At 36.5% G+C, this 22,876-nt stretch overlaps 1 protein-coding gene across 4 annotated transcripts in view; it reads left to right on the top strand.

Moving 5' to 3' along the window:
* The first annotated feature begins 3,675 nt into the window (after positions 1-3,675).
* LOC309875124 (ATP-dependent translocase ABCB1-like) overlaps positions 3,676-22,876 on the top strand; it is a 54,852-nt gene continuing 35,651 nt past the window's right edge. For 2 of the 4 annotated variants that reach the window (XM_082754191.1, XM_082754194.1), the window contains exons 1-5: positions 8,196-8,701; positions 17,504-17,656; positions 21,587-21,657; positions 22,011-22,043; positions 22,366-22,487. In XM_082754191.1, coding sequence (XP_082610317.1) covers positions 22,390-22,487 — 98 coding nt within the window. In that variant the 5' untranslated portion in view covers positions 8,196-8,701; positions 17,504-17,656; positions 21,587-21,657; positions 22,011-22,043; positions 22,366-22,389. Of the gene's footprint in view, positions 3,866-8,195; positions 8,702-17,503; positions 17,657-21,586; positions 21,658-21,987; positions 22,044-22,365; positions 22,488-22,876 lie in introns of those variants that run through there. The other 2 variants (XM_082754192.1, XM_082754193.1) reach the window with 2 other exon arrangements.

Raw genomic sequence — 22,876 nt, 5'->3', positions numbered from 1 at the left:
CCATAGGCTACAGTTCCTGCTAGGAGCCTGGGCTCTCTGTTAGCTTGCAGCTTCCTTCAGGCCATGCCTACCTGTTCTACCACTGGGTCTTCCACAGGTTGTGGTGTGGATATCTGCTCCAATATGGTTCATCATGGGCTGCAGGGAATCACTGCTTTACCATGGTCTTCTCCATGAGCTGCAGGAGAACTTCTTCCCTCTCCTTCATGGACCTTGGTGTCTGCAGAACTGTTTTACCATTATTTTTTTTTCTCACTCCCCTCACAGCTGCTCCATGCTTTTTATAGAAAATCCTTAAATACGTTAACACTGAGGAGCAACCAGCATTGCTCATTGGCTTAGCTTTGGTGAAAAGGGGGAAAAGTTGGTTGACAGTTTATGAGTAAACGTCAGAGGAGATACCAACAAAGGTGATGTGAAGGTGGGTGTCTGCTGCAAACTGCCAGACTGAGGCAAATTAAGTTAAACCTCATAATCACAGGCTGTGGTTTTTAGTCTGGGGTGAAATATCACAGTGCGTGGTTACTGGTTGGGTGCTGGCTCGGAGCTGTGCTGCAGCTCTGCAGGAAAGAACCCCGGGACCCTAGTGAGCAAGCTGAATGTAAGTCAGCAAGAGTGTCTTTGGTGATGAAGGTTAAACATAGTGGGCTGGTAGTAATGGATGTATAGCAATTAGTCCCCTCTGTTCCCTGTCACAGAAGGGATAAGGTTGGAAAGGACCTGTGGAGGTTTGGTCCAAGCCTCCTGCCCAAGCAGAACACCTAGAGTGGGTTACCCAGGGGTACATAGGGGAGGTACATAGTGGACTGCCTCCAAAATAGTGTCTAGTTGGGTTCCTCTGTGTAGGGAAGACGCTGATATAGTGGAGGCCACCAAGATGATTAAGGTGCTAAAGCACATGCTGTATGAAGAGATATGAAGAGTGTGTGAGAGCTTTTTTTTTTTTTTTTTTTTTTTTTTTGCTTAAGAAAATGGGCTAAGGGAAAACCTTACTGTCTTCAGCTACTTAATTGGAGAACAGGAGGATAGAGGAAACAGTTAGGGGCTTCTGAGATGTGCATAACAAATGGTCAAAGGGCAATTGTTGTAAGCTGCAACAAGGAAGCTGCTTATATTATTTTCCATCCTAGGAAAAAATATTGACAGCTAAGACATTCAAACATTGGAACAGATTGATCAAAGAGGTGGTAGAATTTTGGCCTGAAGATACTCAAAACTTATCCAGATGATGAATTTGAATGCCCCTGTCTAATTTCAAAGTTCACGCTGCTCTGAGCAGGAAAAAATTATCTCCATCAGTCACTTCTAGCTGAAACCATTTTGTTTCATATCTGATAATTGTCATAGAACTATTCCTATATTTTTTTTTAATAAAGAGTACTTCCAGCTCTAAATTTTCTGAATATAAAATGCATACCATGAATGCACCATATGAATGACAACACTACATCTGTGTAAGGTGACGTACAGAATTCAAGTGGTTGCCTCTAATGCTGTTATTAGCCTTAAAACATTAGTAACGTAACAGTCATGTGTGAGCCCAGCATATGTGACTTCTCCTAGAAGTCAGTCTCCATAAATCATGGGCATGAGTAAAGAGTTATTCTGAAAAGTATATTAGCAACAAGACAAAAACATTGGGAACTAACACTTTTTTCATTTTAACCATGTGACGTTGGACTGCATTACTTATTGTTACTAATCATTCACAAACTGTATTACTGAAGTGTTGTTATATCAATACAGCAGCTCTGATATAGCAGCAGTGAGGCACATAAAATAGTTAACATCCATTTAGATTTATGGACAGCAATGTCTTTATTACATCTTTAAAAGGTTCAAAAGTGTTTCTCCAGATTTACTGGGTTCCAGACAATACAAAGATGCCTTATGAGTAGATTGTTTGCGTAACTGAAATGGCAAAAGTTCTATTAAGGATATTTACCATCAAAAAGGCGCTGATGTGTTCTCCACTCAAACTTGACAAAATTAATTCACTGGAATTATTTTCTGATGGCATAAACACACTGAAAGATAAGTCAGACTTTATTTCATTCTCAGTGAGGTTGTGTCTTCAGCATGCTTTGCAAGTTTAGAACTTCAGTTCTGGACAACTTAAATATTTACAAAGTTCAGTTCTGCTCTAACAAACATGCTATAGAGCTGTTTACTGGGCCTGGCTGGGACAGAGTTAATTTTCTTCATAGCAGCCTGTAGGCTGTGTTTTGTATTTGTGACCAAAACAGTGTCGGTAACATATCAGTGTTTTAGCTATTGCTGACTGTGTTTACAGAGCATCAAGGCCTTCCCCGGTTTCTCACGCTGCCCCCAGCAAGTAGGCTGTGGGTGGGCAAGGAGGTGGGAGGGGACACAGCTCCACAGCTGACCCGATTTGACCAAAGGGATGTAGCACTCTACGTGACGTTATGCTCAGCAATAAAATCTCAGGGCGAGGTTGAAGCAGGGGAGACATTTGTGGTTATGGAGCCTGTCTTCCAAGTAGCCGTTAGGTGATGAAGCCTGACTTTCCTGGAAATGGCTGAGAGTCTGCCTGCCGATGGGAAGTGGTGAATAAATGCTTTATTTTGTTTTGCTTGCATGCACTGCTTTGCTTCACTTATTAAATGGTCTTTGCCACAACTATTTTATTTTTATTTTTATTTTTTTGCCTGTTCAATTCTCTTTCCCCATGCCACTGCAAAGGGTAGTGCAGAAGCAGGACTTAGCTGCCTACTGGGGTTAATCCACAAGTTGTCGGTACTGTTATTTGCAGTAGGAGAAAATGGACTTGATAGCAAGATATCAAATCAGATTTCTTCAGCTAAAAGAAGGAAAACAAATTGCTTGTAATGCCATATATATTTTATTATTGTACTGAAACCTGCTAGGTACCATTTGTAATTCTAGTCATGCTTTTGCAGCTCACTATTTCCTATGTGAATTCTCAGAATCAGTAAATTTGTCAGATTATTTGTAGATGGATCTTATTCTTCATCATTATTGCTTATTCTTAAGTCATGCAAGAAGTTTGTACAAGATCCCTTAAAAGATAGGCTTGAAGGTGTTTTAGAAGATGGACTTCCACTTGCCTTCTTTTTCTGGCATCCTACTGATACTGATTTCTGTGGAATGGGTAGAAGGAGCTGAGGAAACTGGAATACCGTATGTCTCTGTAGAGCATACTTGGGTGACAGTCATGAACAGAAGGAGAATAAAAACAAGACCTGAATTCTACTAAACAACACAATCAGAGTAGAATTGGCCAAGAAAAAACAATCACTTCAGCCACTGAAGTATGAAGCGTGTTTCTGACTCAGGATGGGGGGGATGTAAATTTAAACCTATGAGTTCTAAAACTTGCTGCAATTTAGTTTTAGGTTGCTTGCCTGAAATGAATAGGAATGTGGTATTTGAAGGCATCATGGCTTAAACACTGAAAGACAGCTTTTGAAAGCTACACTTACAGATTGTAAATGTGATCACTACTTTATGTCAGGGCACATAAAATAAAGTTTAATCAGTGTTCACTTGTTGTGATTATTCTTCATGCACATTCTAAAGTTATTATAAGGTATTGCACTTTTCCTTTTGTGTCTTAAATATTTACATTGCCACTTGGTGGCCTTATTTGATAAGGCAATAAACAATACAAATTAAACTTAAGATCTTTTTTTTTTTTTTTTTTTTTTTTTTTTTTTTTTTTTTTTTCTCACAGGTGTGCAGTTCAAATCTTGATATTCTCCCTGTACATCCAGGAACATTATACACCTTGTTGCAACTGAATGTGTGTATGCTGTATTGAATGCTGTGCTTCTTGAAGGCCTGAATCACTGATGTTGAAGTGAGCAGACCTGAGAGCTTTTCAGTAAGGACAGAAGTGAAGTGGATGACTCTTTTCTCCCTTTTCTTCCTTGCTGATCTCTGATATCTTTATATTCCTTACTCTTTTGCTCCTCCAAACAAGCAGAGGATCTCATCTACTACCACTATAGGTTAAGTTATTTTTAGAATTAGAACTTTTTCTGTCTTATTTTCCTGATTTAATGACTTACAAATGTTTTTCTGTATCTCCCTTGTGAAGCTGTATCACAAGTCTCTATCCTTTTAGTTAATGTTCCTGTCAATGATGGGATAGAAACTCAATGCCTGTAACAAAAAGAAAATCAGTTAAAGAAGATAATGATTAACACTTAAAATAACACCTGATTCTTGTACCTCTACTTGACTATCTTCTAAAAATGTCATGGCATGGTCAGGGTTTCTGTGTCCTTTCCTGATCTTGGTGGCTGTTGATTCTCTAAAATAACATGACCTTTTCCTGCCTGGTGCCTATTCATTATTGTGATTTTTTTTAAGCTTCCTGCACTATTTGCTGTGATTCTCTGATGTTTTTGTTATAATGTTTTCAAGTTAATCCCAAGTTGGTAGCGTTCTGAGTGTTACAATTCTGGCTGAACCCTGGTTGGTGTGTGATATGGGTAAGCATTGCAAATGCTTAGATTGGATAGATGAGAAATGTTGCACACTTATTTTTCTACATGGAGCTCTGTTTTCTGGCTATTTCTATTAAAATGCAGAAAAACAAACAAACAAACAAAAACAGCAGGTATCCATATATATCTGTTATCATAGACCCTAGAATTGTTGCTAATTGGCTCCACATACAAGTAGTGATTGCTATTGCAGGAGTAATATTCTGTTTTTATTTGAGGGGAGTTGGGATACCATCAGACCACATTCCAGTAGGATAAGCCTTAATGTCTACAACCCCATTTCTTACAGTACCTTTCCAAATTTATTACTATGCTGTCACTAATGATACTTAGCTTCTAATGAACTGAATGAAGTATCACTTCAGACAATAGCTATTCTGCCTTGTAACCATCTCTGTCTCCTGTATAGTATCTTCACTTCTCCTAAAATTACAGTTCAATCGCATTTCAGTGGTTAAAACTTAGGCCACCCCATGCGCTGGTTTTCCCATAACTTGTGTGTTGGTGATTACTGCTCCCAGAATCTACTGTGCTATTAGTAGTTTCTGTAACTGATGGTTGAGTCCAAGTATAAGCTGAAAACAATGTTAATACCACTTTCACTTTCCAATTCCAGTACTTTTTCTTCTATAACGCTAATATTTTTGCTAATGCTATCCACATTTAGATTCCCATATGACACTAGTAACTCTTAGGTAAATAACTGTCAAGATTATATGACTTCATGTTTTTTGAATATTGCATATAATATGCCCCATGTTTGATAACTTACTAGGCAAAGTTTTGTCCTGGTTTCAGTTAGAACAGAATTTTCTTCCTAGTAGCTGGTGGAATGCTGTGTTTTGGCTTGGGATGAGAAGAGTGCTGATAACACCCCGATGTTTTAATTGTTGCAGAGCAGTGCTTATACCAAGCCAAGGACACCTCAGCCTTTTGCTCTGTCCTGCCAACAGCCAGGCTGGGGGTGCAGTAAGAGCTGGGAGGGGACAGACCCAGGACAGGTGACCCAAACTAGCCAAAGGGGTATTCCATACCATCTGACGTCATGCTAAACAATATATAGGGGTGACTAGCCAGGGGAGGGGGCCGGACTGCTCAGGGTTAGGCTGGGCATCGGTCAGCGGGTGGTGAGCAATTGCATTGTGCATCACTTGTTTGTACATATTATTATTACTTTCCTATTATCACCATTGTATTATTATTATTGTTATTATTATTGTTGTTATTATTATTTTCCTGTCTTATTAAACTGTCTTTATCTCAACTTATGGGCTTCACTTTCCATTTCTCTCCCCCGTCCCAGAGAGGGAGGGGGAGGGTGAGCGAACGGCTGCGTGGTGTTTAGCTGCTGGCTAGGTTAAACCACGACAGTTTCTACATTAAAGGAGTCTAAAATTTGAGTCTCAGCTTCTACTCTCTCCTAAATGGTATCTGTCATCCCTCTTGGAATGTTGCACTCAAGTATATGGGATCTGTTTCTGGGTCAGTGCTACAAATGTCCCTTTAATAAATGGAGTAGAATCTTTGGTTTAAAAATTAAAGCAACATGAGTAACAAAAGTCTATGACTGACACTTCTGACTTTTGTTTGTTTGTTTGTTTCTTTGTTCCAGTTTCTGCTTTGACTTTCGTAGTTGGTTTAACCATCTCTGGTGTTTTTCACTCATATTTCATTTGGTGTGGTTGTTCAGGTTCCAACACAATTACTGCAGGTTATTTTGATTTCCAGCCAAGTAAGTTGAAATAAAATTTCCAAGTTAAATTTGTATCTTGCTTCATCCACCCATAATATGATCTCTTAAAATCAGAGACATCTGTTAACCTCATAAGATTATTCTTGACTTCACAGAGCATAGATTCTGTGAATTAGTGAATTCACAATCTGAATTCATATGAATTAGATTCTGTGACTAGTTTCACACTTACCTCCCATAATTTTAAAGTAGTGGAGATGTGTGTCCAAAGGTCTTATGGTCTCTGATTAAAAGAAGAAAAAAGAAAAAAAGGAAAAGGGGGAAAAAAAAAAAAAAGAGAGAGAGAAAAGGGGGAAAAGAGGGGAGGGGGAGAAAAAGCAAAAAAAAAAAAAAAAAAACAAAAAAGAAAAAGGAAAAAAGAAACATTTCCATTGTCACTAGAGTTATGGTCTGCTATCAATAAAAAGCAGTGTTCCTACTGTTCCCATGTAACATAAATATTCACATTTTTTAATCTAATAAAATAAATAATAAAATCAAAAACATAAACCACACTGAGACATAGACTAGCAATTAATTTATGCTTCTTTTAATAGACTTTCCACTGATAATGACTTTGGTGAGACGTCACATACACCTTACTGTTAAATTTTAATAGCAGCATTTATAATATAACATCATTCCTTTTCATTAACTCATTCACCTCTCCATAATAACATTAAACCTGGAACTATATAGGTATTTTTCTGTTCTGGAGTTTTATGTCATATGCTTAAGGTCCTGCTTTATTTATAATTGGAGCTGGTCTATCCCATTTACTGTTTACATTGTATAATATAATGTTCCATAAATATGGAACGTTATTTTCCATCCTACTTGCCATTCTGCAGAGTAGTGGTTTGTCCCTGTTTGTTTATCCATGCGTTGAGTGTTTCTTCCCAGTTGAGTTGCTATAACAACATTAACCTCTTTCCAATGTTTGCTTAGGGTCTGTATCCGTTCCTCACTTAAAACATTAGGCTGCCATTCAATTCATTTTTTTTTTCCTCCCAGGCATACTTCTAAATCACGTGAACTTGTGAGAAGTTGTTATGGCTCACAGGCCATTAAAATGCCAAGGTGATGCAGTATCCCAAACTTTTCTGTAACTTTTCTCCATTTGGCTTAATACTATTTTTATAGTTCCATTGGTTCATTCAGCTCACCTTGAATAAGGAGTTCTCAGCAAATCTGGAACCTTTGTTTTATTCCTAAGCCTCCACGTAATTCCTTCAGGAATTTTTCCCTGGGAAATACATTCCTTGCTCCAAAGCAATTTATTGGTTTAAATCCCATCTGGAAAATATTAGATACCTGCACTGTGGTAGGCTTTGCAATAGTTTTCTGTACTGGTGCTGTCTCAAGTCCATTTTGTCAGTGGATCTAGTACTAGCAAACAATATTTAATACCATTTTGCATAGTAGGTGGGATTAAGCTGAGACTTAAGCTTTGATTGAGCTGTGGTCTACTGTACTCAATTTGTATCTTAGCATGTGGTTCTTGAATTCTCAAATATTTTAGTGGTATTTTTCTTTTTCCTCCAAGTGGAGGAAAAGTGGAGGATTCACCATTGCAAAAGTTAAGCAATTGTGTGCCCATCTGTTTTAATGTTAGGCCAGCCAGCCATCTTCTACCACCCTCTTTTGCATCTGAGCTGCCCCTAGATGATTTTGTTCATGCCCTTATTGAAATAAATCTGCCTGAAGTGTATATAATGTTCTCCATCTGCAAGTGTTTGTTATCTGCCCATACCACACTGGTCGTTTTTAGAAGGTATGGCCCCCCTCTGTGCTTCACCCATCTCCTAGCTTCTAGGGGTGATCGCCCCTCAATTCCCTCATCTGCATCTTTTAAAGTGGCTACATCTTTGATAACTTACTTCTTACTATTTTATTTGTTTTGTTTTCAAAATTGCTGTTTCTTCAAAGTTTATACCTATTGGGATGACCACAACCTTAGGAAGGGCATCTGCTTTACTACATACACCAACTTCTCTACGTCTATATTTTTCCTTTTGGTATGCTTTTATGTGAGCTCCACATTTTTCTTCCTCTCCTTTTATTTTTTCTTTCTTTTTTGTTTGTTTGTTTGTTTGGTTTGTTTTTGTTTTGGAACTGTGGTCAGGCTGTGATTTAATCTGGTAGACTCCCAGATTAAAATCCTGTGTTTGTAGGTAATTTTTGTTCTAAATTGGTAGCCAAATAGTTAAAGCTGGATATACCCAGTCTGAAACTACGTACAAAGCTAGGTCATTTCCTTTAGATTTCTCTTTTAACATTGTTAACATAGCTCATTAGCTCCGCTGCTTCTGCAGAGCTACTCTGCAGAAGGAAGCCACTGTATTTTATGAGTTGCTGCATATCTTATAAAGGATTTTCCAAGTTTCCAATAAAAACCGGACCCATCCATGAACCATGCTGAATATTCTGTGGCACAAAGTCAGCAACAGAGCTTTTATCTGAAAGCACTTGACAGGTAAGCAACACATAAGGAGTAAACGGCACTTTACACTCTCCCACTGGTTAACGGACCATATAGAGTTGGTGCTAAAACCTTGTTGTCTTCTACAGAAAGTTCTTAGTTTATGAAAGCCAGTGTCTATCTAGCTAACCTCAGGTTTGATACATGTCCGGTTTGTACTTTTCCAGTGATTATGTACGTTAGCAGGGCAGCTATGATAGGTACTACTGCAAAACAGCACCTAGAGATATATTCCGTAAGCTCATGTGCCTATGTCAGTGCTAAACTTGTCTTTTCATATAGAGTAAATTTATTTCCCACTGATCTTAAGACTTACAAAACAAAGGCTGTATCTTTCTTCTTATTGCTTTGTGTTCTTGAAATAGTGGGGTCCTGAGATCTAGATCAGTAGCGGTTAGCTGAATATGAAACAGCTTACAGTAATGCATGTAGCCCACAGCCAGGCTCTGAACTGGTGTGGTTTTGCTCTGCTGTTCTTCCTTCTGTTCTCGTTTGTGATATTTCTTCACTAGTTTGATTAGTGGCTTACTGATTTCTGCAAATGTAAAGATGTTCTCATGAGAACTTAACCAATTCTGAAACTCAGTCTACTACACTAATTCCTGTGGGGGTGGGGACTCTCACGAGGAGTTCTACCCTTTAATAATCCCACTGTTGTCCTCCTTTCCTGATCTAATACTATTCTTGAATATTTCACCTCAGATTGTACCAACTGAGTTTTGTGAGTTTTTGATGATTAACTTTACAGCCTGGGTTTTGAATAATGCTGCCTGCCTCTTATGTAGTTTCCTCTACTTTCACTTCAGTTTTTTCCATGTACCAACATATCCATCTATGATACGGTGTAACACATTTTAACGATAATTTCATCCACATTCAATATATTGATCTGAAAGTCTTGCAGTACTTGAATAAAACAATGTTGCTTTTCTTTCCAGGTACATGCTTATTTTTACCAGCTTTGATCAGCTAGTGGAATTGCAAAGAAAACATTGGCCAAGTCAGTAATGAAATGTCACTGAGATATTCTTCTTAGTGCTTTATTTAAGTATTTAAAATCCACTGTTAGGCTTTTTTTTTTTTTTTTTTTTCCTCTGCTTTTGACACTGGGCTAAATGCAGAGTTAAAAATTTAGGTCTTTGCATTAGCACCTTGGTTTCCAGTAAGCTGTAGATGGTGGGCTGGAGCCCTTCCTCTGTTCCTTGTGGGTGTTGATATTTTTTTCATTGTGAAGAAGGATCTGGACCTTCAGTTAATACACAACTTCTATTTTTCCACATTTTAATTTACAGACATACAAAACTTGAGGAAATTCTGTTACCCAAATATCTACTGTTTTTACTTCCTCCGGATTCTTAATAACAAAGCATCAGTGACTTGCAGGAATCACTCCACCCTTACCTCCCACTGGTCAGTACCAATTCTAGAAACATCCGTAGCAAAATCTGTAGCTAACGCATTTTGTTTCAGCGAGGCACTGCCAATAATTCCCTGCTGCTTACAAGAGGGATACTCCCATTCCTATCCTCAGAAAGAACTCTTGTACTCCTGAACTTGGCAGCTATTTCACTGCAGGCAGAAATCTCAATTACAGGTGTTTGAACATCCTTTCATGCATATGAAACAACATTTATCATTTTCCCCCTTCTCTGAGTTGAAGCTGAAACTAATTTTATTACAAAAGTGTTTCTTACTATGGTATCAATGAACATCACTACTATAGTGGTAGTTAGGGTTCTTTCCATGACCATCCAGCACTAATGTAGTAATTGGCCATTCCCATTGGCAATATTGCAATATCTGCAGGGCATGGGTAGACAGCAGACTGTCCCTAGTCTTTGTTGCTGAAAGGGGGAGAAGATGCAGTGAGAAACATTCATCATGTTCTGTAGTTTTGTTCTTCCTCCTCATCTTTCTTCTTTAGTTTGGCAAAGCAAACCATCAAAGAATTTATGGATTCTATCCTGTTGTCTTGTATCTTTGCCTCTTTTTCTCCAGTTTCACCTTGTTGCTCTCCTGCAGTCCCACTGGTGCTCCGTAAAGGAAGTTTTTATTTTGTTCTGTTTTGCAGTTGCTCTTATGCATCTTTTTTTGTACAAAGAGAGCTAATTCCATAATGGCATCTGGTTTTGCTTTTCTGTTTCATTTGAACTTTACTTTTAAATGGAGGCTCTGTTTCCAAAGTACCATATTTCTGAAAATTACAGTATGTACAAACCTGCTTCAGGTCCACAGAACTGAGCTTTCCTTGCATTCCTTCTCTCCATCACCTTGCCCATTTGCCCATTGCCAAATTTGCAGCTCCTTCCATTATAGACTGATAGAATCATTAAGGTTGGGAAAGACTTCCAAGATCATCTCGTCCAATCATCCCCCTATCACCATTATTACCCAATAAACCATGTTCCTAAGTACAAAAAAAAAAACTAATTCACACGTCCCAGCATTATTCTTGCTGGCTTAACCTTTGTACGACTGCTTCTTTAAAGGTACTGTGATTCTGTTATCTCCAAGGATACAGTCCAAGGTAGATGTCCATATACCAATTCTAATATTTTTTCCAGAATGCATAGGACTTTACAATGTTATAGTGTCATTCAAGGTGGAATAATATACTAGCCAAACCTCCTTTCAGTGCTCAGATACTCAGAATGTCTATTCTGAGACATTCACCTACTACATTTCTTGCAGGAGGTTCTTCCTGCCATGTAGCAGATGATCACATTCCACTCTGATGCAGCACTTTTTAGGGGTGTGCAGTGTTTACTAGTTAAGACCGGCTAATTCTCAAGTTCCACAAGCCACATTATGCAAGTTTCTGAATTTAGTTCCCTCAGGGTTTAAACAATTACTCTTGTTTGTGCTGCAGTCAGGTAAATTGTTATTGTTATCTTATCCCAAGTTTTAGGAGCAACACAACCAAGCAGGATTAGACAGTGTGGGAGTCTGTTTTTACTACTGGTTTTGTTCCAATTCTGCAACTGGTTCACAGAAGCCTATTTTGCTTTCATAGTAACATGAATTTTCAGGAGAAAAGTTGGGGACTGAGTTTTCAATATATTATTGTTATTAATGCTGGATAGAGAAATGTTAGCACATTCATTATGTATATTGCTCTGAATAATGGACAGCTGTGTCCTGGCTGACTGAGTAAAAGGACTCTCAGTGTGTGCAGAAATCCATCTGTACAGAATACCTTTCTGGACCTGTCTTCAACTTAATAAAGGGCTCACTGCAGAACTGTAAGGCAAACCTAGATATCAAGAACTGCGAGGACCTACTCTTAAAAGTCATTAGGCTAGTATTATATACCCAGATCTAAAGAGAGACAAAAGTCTGACTACCTTTATCATCATCCAAATCAAAGTTGATTCACAAGAGAGGGTTTTTATAACGTTACTTGTTATTTCTACTCATATTTTGTTGGCACTGAAGATATATATACACATTTATTTTTTCTATTGTTCACCACTTTTTAGATATATATATTCATAAATTATAAAATACATGCATTCATATAAATATATATTAAGAAGAAAGACAATTTTCCTCAGTGAAGAGTGTCATTGTTGCTTTCTTTTATCTCTTATCATTGTTTAACACTTCTGTGACTCATATTTTATGGCATGACAATCAAGTCCCTTATCTCTATCCATGTGATCCACTGGGAGGAGATCACCTTACTTAATTTACCATTGGCAGGATGAAACACTGCTGTTAGTATCATGCTTGAACAAACATGTTTTGATCACTGCCATAGTTGTGGCCCGTTAAAGAAGATGGGATAGCTTTGACCCATTCCCAGGGTTAAAATGTTTATGGGGAACATTTTACTATGAAAACTTGGAATAGTCATCATTCTGCTTTCCTATCTTAAAGCTCCCGTGAACCAGAGGAAATTGACTGAGTGTGTACCAGAGGTCAGTGAAACAAGATGAACTCTGTAACACATTAAGTGTACTTGCCTAGTCTAACCCCCAGTGCATGAAAAGACCATTCAGGCAGTCATGATGCTATAGGCTTATTTTCATATTTAGGCCTTATAGAAGCTTGTACGCGTACTTTCTCTGAGAGACCTTAAACAGTTCACTCTACCTGAAACGTGAAAATAGGTGGTAATTCTGTCCTGTGAAGTGACCCACCATAACAGTGTTCAGGAAGAGTTAGTCACACGTGTATTTGCACCAAGATGAAGTACCACAGTAACCATTTCGAAATATATATATTTTTTTACTTGTAAACATATGGTTTCACACACATGTTAGATTTGGACAATTAAGTTGGTGTGTCAGAAATTCTCCCCGGTCCTGTCACACACAATAGTAGGCAGATTTGCCAACATGTTGGCAAGATGTTTCACAAATGACCCAGGCAGATGTGTTCTCTTCCACTGTGCACACAGCACCGTGGAATCAGTGGTGGCTATAGGACCAGGCCCTGTTCTAGACACACCTGCTTTTATCTGCCAGCACATTGGACTTCTTCATGAACTGCTCACCAGCTGTGAGTGATGCCTGCAGAAATCATCTATCATCTCCTTGGGCTGGAATAACCTAGCAATAAAACTATTCCTGGGCACCATGCAGAATGCTGTAATATCTACTGCAAATGCCATGTAACATGGAATCACTATGAGATTATTTTCTCTAGTGGTTAGACAAAAGGCTTTGTTTGCATGCTACTGAATGCCAAGATACTTACTAAATGTAAAGTAGTTTAAAACATTCACTTTCTGAATTCTTTAAGGTTAATGCAGTTCTGTTTCGTAGTATTGACTATACAAGGTCCCTTAGAGGTTTCTCCCTCTGAGGAATCTGTACAGCATTCACTAATAGCTTGCCACAGGTGGAGCCCATGAATCCTGAGGATCATGGGCCTTAGGATGTCTGATTTCTACTGGAACAACATTCCTAGTGTGCCAGGCACAGACAGACTGAAGGCGAGGAATAGAGGCCTCCTCTTACCATAGCTGATATCTCAGTTTGGCAAAGGTCCTCAAATGAGCTAAGAGTTGCTGCCCGAAGCATTGCTGGGTACTGAACAAATCACTTGCTTTCCATGAATGGTGGTAATAGAAAACAAGGCTGCTCTGAACATCTTTTTTTAGTCAGGAAGAGCTGTTAATCATTCATTATTTGTGTCTGGCTATAAAAGGAAATCAAGGAATTACTTCTAATGTCATGACCTTCACCCAGTGTCATGTCACCGTGTGCAAGTAGAATATAAACTAGGCAGAGAGTGGGTGAGTCAGGGTTGAGTCAGAGAGCAGGAAGTGTACAGAGCAAAGGGTGAGGTAATGGGACACGAGCAGGGATGGCTACATTCCTTCAAGTGCTTCTGATGGTGCTGAAACACCATCCTAAGCCTCGAGGCTTCTGTGAACACCAACTGTTTGTGGAGCCATCCCCCCAGTCCTTCTGGCTCTGCCCTGGGGTCTCCATCTCCTGTTCTGTCTAGGAAGTAGACCAGAAATCATCTTATGATTTCACAGTTCTCACAGGGAAGGGGATAAAGCCCTGGGGAAGACCCCCAAGACTTACTGATTAGTTAAATACTTCATATCTGTTCTTTACTTTGAATTGTTTCTTTATGCTGTTTACTGGGCATCTTGCCACTATTTCTCTGTGAGTTTGGCCATACTTATCACTTCTGTTAATTTTACTGAACATGTTGTGGTTTAATATGATATGTTGCTTTTATACAAAATATAAAAAATTATTACTTATTTCATTACTTTGAGATAAGTAATAAATGATTAAGAAAAAAAAAGTAATGATTTGTAGGGCAGAAGTTTAATAAAGTATCAGTGAGAAATGCATGGGAAATGGGTGGCTTTTGATATGGATAATATTTAGGAGTAGAGCAATAAACCATGTTGGAATCAGAATGCCTTGTACAGACTGAATTTGCGATGTGCCATCTTGTCAGAACTGGAGTGAAATTCAACTGGAAAAAAAATAAAATAAAATAAAATAAAATAAAATAAAATAAAATAAAAACACAAACCAAACCAACCAACCAACCAAACAAACAAAAAAATCAAAACCATGAAAATGGTATTTTTAATAGGTAAGAAAATAGTTTAGGAAATGTTTAAATAAAATAATAATATTAATATTGTATAGGTATTAATGAAATTACATTAACCTCTATATGTAGTACCCTAAGATAGTTGCTTATTAAACACCTGAGGTGGTTGCTGTGAAGACAAGACAGTAAATAAATGATTTTTAGGAGTTTTTCTAGGACTGCCTTTCATTTTATTTTTTAACTAAGAGAGGTGTGAATTAATATTTACTGTCTTAGGGAGACAACTTCTCTGTCATCTAAAACATATGAAACATATAGGATAAACCAGATCAGCTATCACAAACTGACATCTAGATGCTATGCAGCTGCCCTCTAATGAGGAAACCTGAATAGTGCTCACAAATGACTTGAAGAACTATGGCCTACAAAAGAGATGATCTGTCTGTAGTATGGGAATAGATTTATCATAATTCAAGCAGAGTAGAAACCAGAGTAAGTTATGAGTCTTGGGCATTTTTGTGTCTCTGTGAAGAAAACATTTTTCAGTATCAAAGATGAGCCACACTCCATAACATGTATTTCTTTATGCATAAGAAATACTATCTCTTATATAATATTGTATAGGAAATAGAAGCAGAAAATGAAAAAGATACCTGGAAAACAACCAGTCTGCAGGGAGTCTAGCAGTTGTAGTGAGTAAAATCAGATAAATGTATCTTCTTTAGGATCAATGTCAATGTGCTTGCTTCTTCCTGACCCCCTTTTTCCATTCTATCTGCCACCAGTATCAGCTGTTGACAGATCCTGGACTAAAGACGGCTTAAAGCTGCAAGCAAACCAGGAGCTTATGCCTGAGAGGAGGAAAGATAAGGAGTTCCAATTAGCCATCTGATAGGACTTTAGGAAATAAATTCATGGCAATTAAGATTAATGAACCCTCATGGAATGAGGAAAATGGGAAGCTGAGATAAGATGCAGATAAATTAACTGGACAGTGAAGCATCTAGTTTGGGTCAATAGAATGACTATGGATAATTGCCTCCTCAGTAATTGTAGCCCAAATGTATCTGGTCACAATATACAGAAATCTCATATTATATAAGAAACACATTATATTCTTATATATTCTATACAAAAATAAATTATATTCTTATATTATATTATTCTTATATACAGAAATATCATATACTTAAATATGATGAAGACCTGATGAGTTAATTCCTCAGTGTTAATAATTTAGCACCATTATGGTTAATAATTTAGCACTATTTACTGCAAAGTGATCACATGCAGGCACATCTTGATATCATAATTGGCATCTTCCTGAAGAATCTACCCAAATCATTGTCAGAGTTGTGTGACAGTCACGGCATGCAAAGGGTAAAGAACTGTGGCAGTATGACTCTGGAAGCAGTAGTAGTTGGTAACAGGAAGCATTAACCCTACTGTCTGTGGGTACAACTTTTTAAAAGATTTGGAGATTGTGAACCAGTGTGTATATGGTATAACTGAATGCAATTGCCTATAGGACCACATTTTTCTTACAGTATAAGTTCATTTGCTTCACTGTCATAGTGCCTTAATTCATCCCTCACAAGACTAACTGAAAGAAGCAATTATTTTTCATCATTTCACTACAGTAACAAAATTCAAAGTGCAAGGTTAAATAAAATAAGTAACTACTTTGTAGCACAAAGTCAAATTAGTTGTAGAAATTAAAAATATTTCCCTATGTTTGAAATAAAGATTTTTCTGTTTACAACTTTTATTCCTGGAGAAATGAAGAAAGAAACTGTGATGAAAGTTTGTAGGAATACCCATGAAAAACAGCAAGAACAACAACAAAAACACACCTTTTTGGTGTGAATACAAGCCTGAGCCATTGCTCCTAATGCAAAGAAAGCCTCCTCATAATTTTGATAGGTGTTTAATGAAAACTTGCAAGAAATAGGGAAGTCTCCCAATCCTTTCTTCAAAAAAAAAAAGAGTTTGAGTCCAGAGGACAGCAATGTCAAAAACAATAAAACAAACTATCAAGAAATATAGGGAGAGGATATATCAAGAGATACAGGAAGAGTTATAGGAAATGGATTTTTTTTGTTTGTTGTCTAGAGTGGACAGACAACACTTATGAAAGCAGTATTAAAATTCTAAAGGTACTATGCAGCAGAATGAACTAAATTATTCTTCATATTTGCTGTGGTTAGGAAAAGGGTGACAAGTCTAACATATATCAATAGAAATTTAGGTTAAACATCACAAAAATTTTCTAACTCTTCAGATGTTGGATGTTTTTGAAAAGTCTCCATGCTTGTTTTTAGAAACTACCAATAGAGTGACAGAATTGAAGTGTCTGTCAAGAATGACAGTTGGAATAGTTGATCTGATCTGGAGGAAGGAGAATGGAAAGGATGCCATTCTGAGGTCTCTTTTGCTCCTCATTTTTGTGATTTATAAGGTGCATGATGAACTGTAATTATAGAACAGATGAGTAAATAAAACTTTGGAATTCTGTGCTCACAGAGAGAAACTGAACAACAGGGTTAGCTGCTATGTTATTGTCATAATTTCCTGTGCAAATCCAAACATTTCACAAATTGTATGGAATAGAATGCAATATTTATTAAATGCAGTTTTAGGTAGTATTGTAGAAGGGAGTAAGTCAATATGAATAGCTTTGGGTTCTGTATAGGACATAATATTAGTACTATTATATATTTTATATGTAATGACTTGATTTTGTAACCTCCTATTTCTCTTCCACAGGTGTTCAGCTACCTGTGATCCAAAGCACAGCTGCATAACCATCTCTTAGACGTCTGAGGAAACTGCAGATAGAGCTGCAAAAAAAAGATAACAGGGTGGAATTCTTCAAGATAAGAAAGACAAAATCAAGATAAGAAAGACAAAATCATAAAGGTAAGATTTTTGAGATGGAGATAGGCAGTAATTCAAGGATTCAAGAGGGAAAACATCATCACAAAAAGGAATAAAATCTGAAGCAAAAAGCTTCAGGATCTTTTCTGGGGCAGTGAAATTACCCCATTTCACCAAGCACTTCTTGGCCAGCAAAGACTTTTTCTGTTTCTTATTCAGGGCATTGATAATATTAACACTTGGTTTAGTAGTTCATTAATTTGAGTTGTCTTTTGTATGTAGTAACAAATCAATAACTGCTATACACTTTTACATTGTGTGTATTCAGCCCTTTGTGCATTGGAGAAGACATCCAATCAAAGTGGTTCAGTGAGGGAGAGATAAAAGTTCAGTTAAAGTCCTTGATTGATAGTACTGTTAGAATGTTACCGGTGTATCTATTTAATTCAACTTCAACAGGGAAAATGTTTTCCACCTGCACAAAAAGTCCCTTTTATTATTGTTTTTCCATCATTTTTCATATAGCATATTAAAAACGGTAACTGCTGAAGCAAAGTCCTAAACACTCTTAAATGCCTACATTAACGTTCTGTACTAGTTGTCATTTCTTTGACTTACACATCTCATTTTTCCAGATTCAAAAGTCGCTTGTTCTTCCAGATGTGCTGAGGGTGAAAAAATATCTCTTCTCGTGTTCTATGAAGATGTAGCTTTTTAATCCTGTTTTAAATACTCTATGAAATCTTACTGAAACTTAGACTAATATAAATATAACTTCAATTAAATATACTTTTCTCATGTTACAAAAGTAGGAAGACTCCCATTTTAAATGAGACTATACTGCAAACAATTATTATGAAAAATATTATCTCCTAACACACTAATGTATCATCAAGTCATATTTAATAACTTCAGTGAGAAATAAGCACCAAGAAAGTTGTTTTCTGTATGTAGGAAATCTCTCTCAAAGGAAGTTGCAGCCTTATGTAAGTTTTCTGTTGTTGATTTGAAGCCAAATAGAATTCAAATAGTATTTGAAGCCAAATATGATTGAAGTTTTCAGAAGCCAGACTGAGTTTGTAAAGCGGAAAACTGGCACATTGCTAATAGGAAGTTCATGACATTACTTTAGTTCATGGCAGCTCCTCTTACTAGATAAACCAGACAATAAAAGGGGAGCTTTGTAATAACATTAAAACATACTTTTCAGAGCATTTAAAAAACAACAACAACAACAACAGAAATAGAAGATTAATTCTTACAGTAATTTAATGTGGCCTCGTGGTTAGTCCAGGACAAATAAGATGCCAAGCTATTGCTATAGGAAGTGTCTTGTGGTTGCGTATGTGAAACAGTTCAGGGAGCACAAAATTGTAATTTCCCGACTGTGTGATAATTGTCTTCATACAGAACAAAGCTGGTTGATAGAACAGGGGCCAAGTTGGCAAAATTCCTCTACAGTTCCTGTACGAAGTAGTAGTCTTCTCCAGCACTGATTAACAGGAGAAAGGCTGCTAAAATGGAACACGAATTTCCTGAGTACAATAAATCAGAGCTTGTTCACAGTTTTTCTAACTTATTCCAGGGTTGAATATCCTAGAATCATTACAGAATTCCTGGGGCCCTCTCCAGCATTTCACCTACCTGGAGCTTAATAGAAAATCGAACTCTTCATTTTTAAGGGAAATAAAAGAAAAAGTAATGCGTGTCCTTTCTCTGATTATAATGCATAAATACTTTGAATTACTTGTTTCAGATTATTTTCTTGTTTACTATTTTTATTGAAAACCATTAAAAAATTTAGTTTTTATTGATATTGTTAAAAAGTCTTTGAAGGTGTCATCATGTCACAATGTGACATGTGAGTCAAAACTCACATGTCAAATTCAGATTAAAGTTTCTGTGTCATTTACTCCAATATCATATGTTAATTGGTCATTCCATTTGCTGGCCATCATCAGATAAAAACAAAAACAGACAACAACAAAAAGCATGGTACCAATGTATGATCTGTGAGATGAGATTCTCTCAAAACAAGTTATTTTCTGGAAGCATGAGTAGTTGAAACTTCAGCAAAGAACAAGACACCCCTTATTTTCAAATATATATTTTTTGCTGTTCCAGAAGAATATTGATGATCATTTTATTCATAAAATATTAGACATTTTAATATACAGAAGGGGCTTAGATAAGTAAATTTAGGTAACTATATTCATGGAAATAATCTGGAATAACTAATAGTGAATTACAATACAGAATGATCTGTGTTCCCCAACCAACTGTGGTCCAAAAATTGTTATAATCATGTGAAATACAACTTAAATACTTTTGTGAAGAACAGGGGCCCTACTTTCAAGACTTGTGAATGGCCTGGGAAAACAATGACTTAGAGAAAGATTTAAGGCTTATTATAGTTTATTGTTACAGTACGATCTGTCATTGCAGTGGTGTGACGAGGAGAGATGATTCAAACCCCACATTTTTATCAAGAAGGAGGAGGGAATTAATTATGCCTCAGGCTTCTGTGTTATGGCCTCCCCAGAATATTTCAATGGACCTGATGGTCATCTTTCAAAAAACCCCAAAGTTCTTATGCTCAAATTTCTAAAGAAAGATTAGTGAAAATAATCAGGGAGTTGTAAAACTATGTCAGGTAAATGGAAATTGGTTACTGCCTTAATAAAGAGAGGATTGAGTAAACCTTTTCAATATATGTTTTTATTGATATATATATATATTTTTATTATATATGTATATTTTTATTGATATATGGATGTTTTTTATATTTTTTTCTGAAGTAATCCTCACTCTGATAAGATTCTTTGTATTCCAAAACATTATAAAAGTACCCAGTTTATTCAAAATTTTGAGGTTACAGTTATAAATGACTAAAAGGAACAAAAATTATGTTAGCAGATTAAGTAAGTTTTGTTCAAGCAGAGTGATACAAAATCTACAGAGAAATTCTTATAAATTTACCTGTTTTCTAGGACAGGGATTTAATTTGACTTTTCATAATTTTCACACATACATGAACATGTATTGAACATGTCTATTTTGCTATAAACATCAAAACAATAGTAGTGCAATTAATATATTTTAAAAGACTTAAATAGTAAAAAAAATTTTTAAATATTAAAAAATATTAATATAAAAATATTAAAATATTAAAAGATTTTAATAGTAGTACAATTAATATATTTTAAAAGATTTAAATTTCTTTTAAATGTTTGTTATCATTTTCAGTGAAGTAGTGCCTGCAGACACCAGTAAACACCTCACTGATAAACATTTCCTGGTACTATAAATGGTCCATTTCATGGACATGCATTAAAAATCAGAAGGATATTACCTACATGTAAGCAAACTTCTGCTGACCATAGTTATTTCAAAGCAACTTTTAAACTGAGTCTTGTCTAACAAGTCTCTTGTTGTTCTGCAATTAAACAAGAAAGGATGCACACTATCCTAAGTCGCTAACAAGACATATAATGAGATAACAAGACATGTCAAGAGTCACTTCAGGGTGTATCCTACCGACTTGTTGACATACCTGAAGGGAGAGAATGCAAAAAAAGAAAGAGACTGGCTCTTTTCAGGGATGCCCAGTGCCAGGACAGGAGTCAATGGACACAAACTGAAGCACAGGAAGTTCTCTCTCGACACCACGAAGTACTTTACTGTGCAGGTGATTGAGCCACAGGTTGTCCAGGGGTCTCTGTCTCCAGAGATCTCCACAGCCACCTGGACATGGTCCTGGACAGCCTGTTCCAGGTGTCCCTGCTTGAGCAGTGGGTTGGACCAGATGGCCTCAGGAGGTCCCTTCCCACCTCAAACACTGGGATTCTGTGACTATGGTAAACTCCTGTTTTTATTGCAGGATAAATGGGTTGTTATTTTCTGGATTAGAATTAGAAGAAGTGGAAAGAAACAAAAGAGTATTTTGTAATACTCTCATACTTTCATTCTCAGTAGGTGCTCGAGAATGGATTTGTCCTTAAGCGTTACTGTTACCTGGAGCATTCCACACTGTCTCTGAAAAGGTAAGGAGGGATTCCAGGGAGGCTTAAAGGGGCATAATTAGGCAAATAACTTTTCCTGGTGGATAAAAATTACTATTCAGATCTATTTTCACAGATGAAAAGGAAACAACCATTTATTTAAACCTTTTATTTGTTAAATATTCCCTATAGGGAAGGGAAGCAGAGTCCAAAGTGCGTACACTTTACACCCCAGAGTAGGTGAGGCAATGAGAGTCAGAAAAAAAAAAAAAAAAAAGAGAGAGAGAGAGAGAGAAAGTTGTTCATCATCCCTGTTTTACATAAGAAGAGCAAAGTCCAATCATGTTGCATGTCCTAACCATATTAATACAGCTGATTTCTGAATAATCTTTCAGAGAACTAGAAGCAAACTGAGAACAACCTGCACGGTAAGTCAATGCTTTTATTTTTAAATCAGAGGTATTTTATAAAATTCACAAATAACTAAAATTGGAAAATTCTAAATAAGAAGGCCTGTGGCTATCAAACAGGTAGAAACACAAAATGTAGACATTTGTAAGCAAACACAAAATATTTGGGTTTGTTTCAACAACTTTATACTTGCCTTTTGCTATGATTCACTTACAAAGAGTGACGTTAATAACTTTATTGTTTTTAATATGTATATTTTTTCTGTCAAACAAGCGGTCATTGAGATTACCGTCCTTGACATAATAGTTGTATATTTCTCAGTCAAGTATTATTTTACAGAGAACTACCCTAAATAAATTTAAAATGCATTCTGAAGATGAAAGGAAGCAGAAGAGTACTGAAGATGGAAATAGTCATGAGAACACTACATCCAGCCAGCGTCAAGAACAAGAAGGCAAACAGTAAATATTCTTAGACATTGTAAATTTGTTCTTTATTGAAGCATATAAGATTACATTATCTTATTTTGTATTTTATTGAATTTCATATTTTAATTTACTTTATTTTAGTGGGAAAGCCTAGTAAAAGAAAGCTTTTTATCAGCTTATGATTCATTGGCACATTCATTTTGTACAGAAGGATGGAGAAAGTTCTTTTTCTATTAAAGATTAAGTGTCCACAGGATTTACTACATTTTATTGAAAAGGAAATTCAGAATATGGTATAAATTATATCAGAATAGACATGGATACAATGAGGTCATCAGCTAAAAATTATAGTAAAATTATTTGTATGGCAGGGAATCAATATTTTAAGTACCTTGAATATTTTATTAATTTTCCATTCCCAT

This window comes from Aythya marila (assembly GCF_965140915.1).
Source record: "Aythya marila genome assembly, chromosome: 2".
NCBI classification, from domain to species: domain Eukaryota; kingdom Metazoa; phylum Chordata; class Aves; order Anseriformes; family Anatidae; genus Aythya; species Aythya marila.
The sequence above is the reverse complement of the archived record's forward strand: the minus strand, read 5'-3'. Positions and strand labels throughout refer to the sequence as shown.